Genomic DNA, 4,448 nt, shown 5'->3' on the forward strand with positions numbered 1-4,448 from the left:
AACAGTATATATATTGTAGAAGAATGCCAGATGTGAAAGTACTAAACCACTGTGAAGTATTTTGTGAACAGTATATATATTGTAGAAGAATGTCAGATGTGAAAGTACTAAACCACTGTGAAGTATTTTGTGAACAGTATATATATTGTAGAAGAATGTCAGATGTGAAAGTACTAAACCACTGCTGCCATGGAAAGCAGATAGACATGCTATAACCACACCAGAATACAATCTGCCCCATATGAGAGTTATGGTTACAAAAGAGGACCCATTTACCAAAGATGCTGCTGGAATGAAGCCCAGCATATCTCCTGACACCATTAAAAATATGAAAAAGAAGAATTTTAAGTTATTGAAGATTTACGAGCTTCCAGCTACACCTTGAAACCACTGGCAGTTTCATGACAGTTGAACCATAGCAACCTCTTCACCCAATGCAGCTCCGAAAGACTTTAGTGTCTTGCAAGCAAATGTGGACAGGGTCTGTAGAAAGTTTATCAAAATGTATGGTCTAAGATTTACCTCAGTTTTATTCATAGAAATATGTTGTTACGGAAACTGCCATGTTGGGCAACAGTGCATAATCATTTACCATTTGACAGAGCACAATCATCATCAGAAAAAATTAGTTCAGGGGATAGCATGGGACCTGATACAACATTCTAAACAGTGCATTTAACTCAATGATCAACATCAACAGCAAAATTAGTTCAGGGGATAGCAGGGGACCTGATACAACATTCTAAACAGTGCAATTAACTCAATCATCAATATCAACAGCAAAATTAGTTCAGGGGATAGCATGGGACCTGATGCAACATTCTAAACAGTGCAATTAACTCAATGATCAACATCAACAGCAAAATTAGTTCAGGGGATAGCACGGGATCTGATGCATCATTATAAAACAATACAATTAACTCAATGATCAAGAGCTTGTTTAAGAGCAAAGCCACACTGGACTATCTGCTGTGTCCACTGCAGGGTATCAAACCCCAGATTTTAGTGTTGTAAGTCCAAACTTCCTGCTGTCCCATCAGGGAACAAGAGTTTGTGATAATGGAAATTTAGCCACTAAATAATATTCCAAATAATTCATACCATATTTATTTTTACAGCCCTCACCTCATACTACAAGTATATCACATTAATATAAAAGTTTTCTTGTGAAAAAATAAAATCTTTACAAAAAAAAGAGACTGAGGATCATAATTCTAACCTTAGTTAAGATCTAATGTTTCATGTTTGAAATATAGTGCAATACAAAACCAGGGAGTAATTTAACAAACAAATTTTCTCATTTAACCAAAATAATTATGAACAAAAATCTATCAAAGTCTGACCTAAAACAGGAGATGTCTTATTATGACTATTTGACAAAAAGGCTGATCCACTTTGATTTAAACTACGATAACATTTATCTTTATTTCTATATCCGAGAAAGACGTACCTTCCACACTACTGTAACAAGTATTCCAACTTTCTGGCTGGCCTTCACTTCTTGAGATAGAAGGTTATTTTCTCTGAACTTCACATCTTGAAGAAAATCAGGAAAATTATGTGTCTTATCTGTATCCAGGCCATCCTCTGACAAGGAAGGTAACTTTAGCTGGGACCTCCAACAAAAGTCAGAACAGGGAGTGGTTGAAGAATCAATCTGTAACAGTTCAAAAACTGTTAACAGTGGCATCAAAATCAATTGTAACATATAATACCTATTTGCAGTGTGCTCAAAGTGAATTTTTAACATAATAACTGTTTGCAGAGTGGTCAGAGTCAAACTTTAACATATAATAACTGTTAGCAGTTGGGTCAAAGTCAACACAGCATATAACATATAGCACTGTGATTAGCCAACCTGTGAAAGTTAACAACTGTTAGCAATGCAGCCAACTTTTAATAGGTAGCAATGATGTAGAAGAGACATACATTTAGCATTTCTCCATCTTCAATTCCATTTGCTGAGAAATAATTACTTTTATGTTTACCTTGTATCAAAAACAAATCACACTTTTACAAATAACTTAGAAAATGCTGACTTAGAAATAAAATTAGCATATATCTTTTAGTTACACTTCAATCTATTCAATCCATATAAATAATAACACAAAAATATGAAACCCTATAGCCTGAGTGCTCTCAAAAGGTAGACCTTTCTTTTTTAGTCTGCCCTTGAAGAAGGAAGGTCCACCTTTCAAAATCACTCAAGCTATAGGGTTTCATGTTAAATTGAGTTCTTTAATCTACATGTTTTCCTAACATCATCCACATAGATGTAAGATAGTGTAACACAACATGAAAGTCGTTTTACTAACATCATCCACAAAGAAGTAATATAGTGTAACAAAACATGAAAGTCGTTTTCCTAACATCATCCACATAGAAGTAAGATAGTACAACAAAACATGAAAGTCGTTTTCCTAACATCATCCACATAGAAGTAAGATAGTGTAAAACAACATGAATGTTGTTTTCCTAACATCATCTACATAGAAGTAAGATAGTGTAACATAACATGAAAGTTATTTTCCTAACATCATCCACATAGATGTAAGATAGTGTAACACAACATGAAAGTCGTTTTACTAACGTCATCCACATAGAAGTAATATAGTGTAACAAAACATGAAAGTTGTTTTCCTAACATCATCCACATAGAAGTAAGATAGTGTAACAAAACATGAAAGTCGTTTTCCTAACATCATCCACATAGAAGTAAGATAGTGTAACACAACATGAATGTTGTTTTCCTAACATCATCCACATAGAAGTAAGATAGTGTAACACAACATGAAAGTTGTTTTCCTGACATCACCTACATAGAAGTAAGATAGTGTAACAAAACATGAAAGTAAAATAAATATCTGAATCCTTGATTGTATCTCACTAACTGTTTTAGTGAAGAACATAACACACAGTAAAACTTTCAAGTCTGCACTGTAACATGTCAGTTCCATGATGCTAAAATGATTTGTATCCCCCTTTAAAGCCAGTGTAATGATTTATATTCATTACAAGACAATAGTATTATGCTTCTTCATTTTTAAGTAGTGCATTCTTTATTCTGTCTCTTATGGTTTTCCCAAGACAAAGAGAGTGTATAAAAGTATTTCAACCACACTATGTCTACCATATCCACTGATGATAACATATTTCCCTCACGTAACCAGCTGGGATACAACAGAGATAGTAGTGGTTGGAACATTATTTTTGTACATGTTTTTATAAACAGAATATATTCCAATTCATCTTACACGTGGTCTAATTCACCTTATACGTGGTCTAATTAACCTTACACGTGGTCTAATTCATCTTACACGTGGTCTAATTCATCTTACGCACGGTCTAATTCATCTTACGCACGGTCTAATTCACCTTACGCACGGTCTAATTCACCTTACACGGTCTAATTCACCTTACACGTGGTCTAATTCACCTTACACAGTCTAATTCACCTTACACGTGGTCTAATTCACCTTACACGTGGTCTAATTCACCTTACACGTGGTCTAATTCACATTACACGTGGTCTAATTCACTTACACGTGGTCTAATTCATCTTACACGTGGTCTAATTCATCTTACACGTAGTCTAATTCATCTTACACGTGGTCTAATTCATCTTACACGTGGTCTAATTCATTTTACATGTGGTCTAATTCACCTTACACACAGTTTAATTCATCTTACACACAGTTTAATTCATCTTACACGTGGTCTAATTCATCTTACACGTGGTCTAATTCATTTTACATGTGGTCTAATTCACCTTACACATGGTTTAATTCATCTTACACGTGGTCTAATTCATCTTACACGTGGTCTAATTCATTTACATGTGGTCCAATTCACCTTACACATGGTTTAATTCATCTTCCACATGATCTAATTCATCTTACACATGGTCTAAAATATCTACAACTTCTACTTACTTCCATCCTTCCAAACGGAACCTGGGAAAGCATCACAGCCTGAGGACTTGAAACTGTTGAAAATAACAAGACAACCAAGGATCATAAGAATAGGAATGATAAATTATAATAAATCATGTTAATTCCAGACTTTATAGTCAAATGAACATTTAATTTTGTTGGAATTATTTTAACAGAATTGACCTCAGTGGTTTAGTACTTTCACATCTGACATTCTTCTACAATATATATATACTGTTCACAAAATACTTCACAGTGGTTTAGTACTTTCACATCTGACATTCTTCTACAATATATATACTGTTCACAAAATACTTCACAGTGGTTTAGTACTTTCACATCTGACATTCTTCTACAATATATATATACTGTTCACAAAATACTTCAATTGTATTCTGGTGTGGTTATAGCATGTCTATCTGCTTCCATAGAGAATATTGAAAGTTTTCTTCTTTGGCTCACCATTATTTAAATGCCAGCATAGTGAGACTGCCTACCTCTGAAAGGGCTACACAG

General features: G+C 34.2%; 1 protein-coding gene across 1 annotated transcript in view; it reads right to left on the minus strand.

Annotated features, from left to right (window-relative positions):
- Positions 1 to 4,045, minus strand: part of LOC111083899 (trafficking protein particle complex subunit 8-like) — an 11,399-nt gene extending 7,354 nt beyond the window's left edge. Inside the window, exons 1-2 of the mRNA XM_022380626.1 lie at positions 3,933 to 4,045; positions 1,451 to 1,657 (exon numbers count right to left, since the gene is read on the minus strand). Of these exons, the coding sequence (XP_022236334.1) occupies positions 1,451 to 1,657; positions 3,933 to 3,965 (240 nt within the window). The 5' untranslated portion in view covers positions 3,966 to 4,045. The remainder of the gene's footprint in view (positions 1 to 1,450; positions 1,658 to 3,932) is intronic.
- Between the last annotated feature and the right edge of the window lie 403 nt (positions 4,046 to 4,448).

Source organism: Limulus polyphemus, unplaced genomic scaffold (assembly GCF_000517525.1).
Source record: "Limulus polyphemus unplaced genomic scaffold, Limulus_polyphemus-2.1.2 Scaffold11962, whole genome shotgun sequence".
NCBI classification, from domain to species: domain Eukaryota; kingdom Metazoa; phylum Arthropoda; class Merostomata; order Xiphosura; family Limulidae; genus Limulus; species Limulus polyphemus.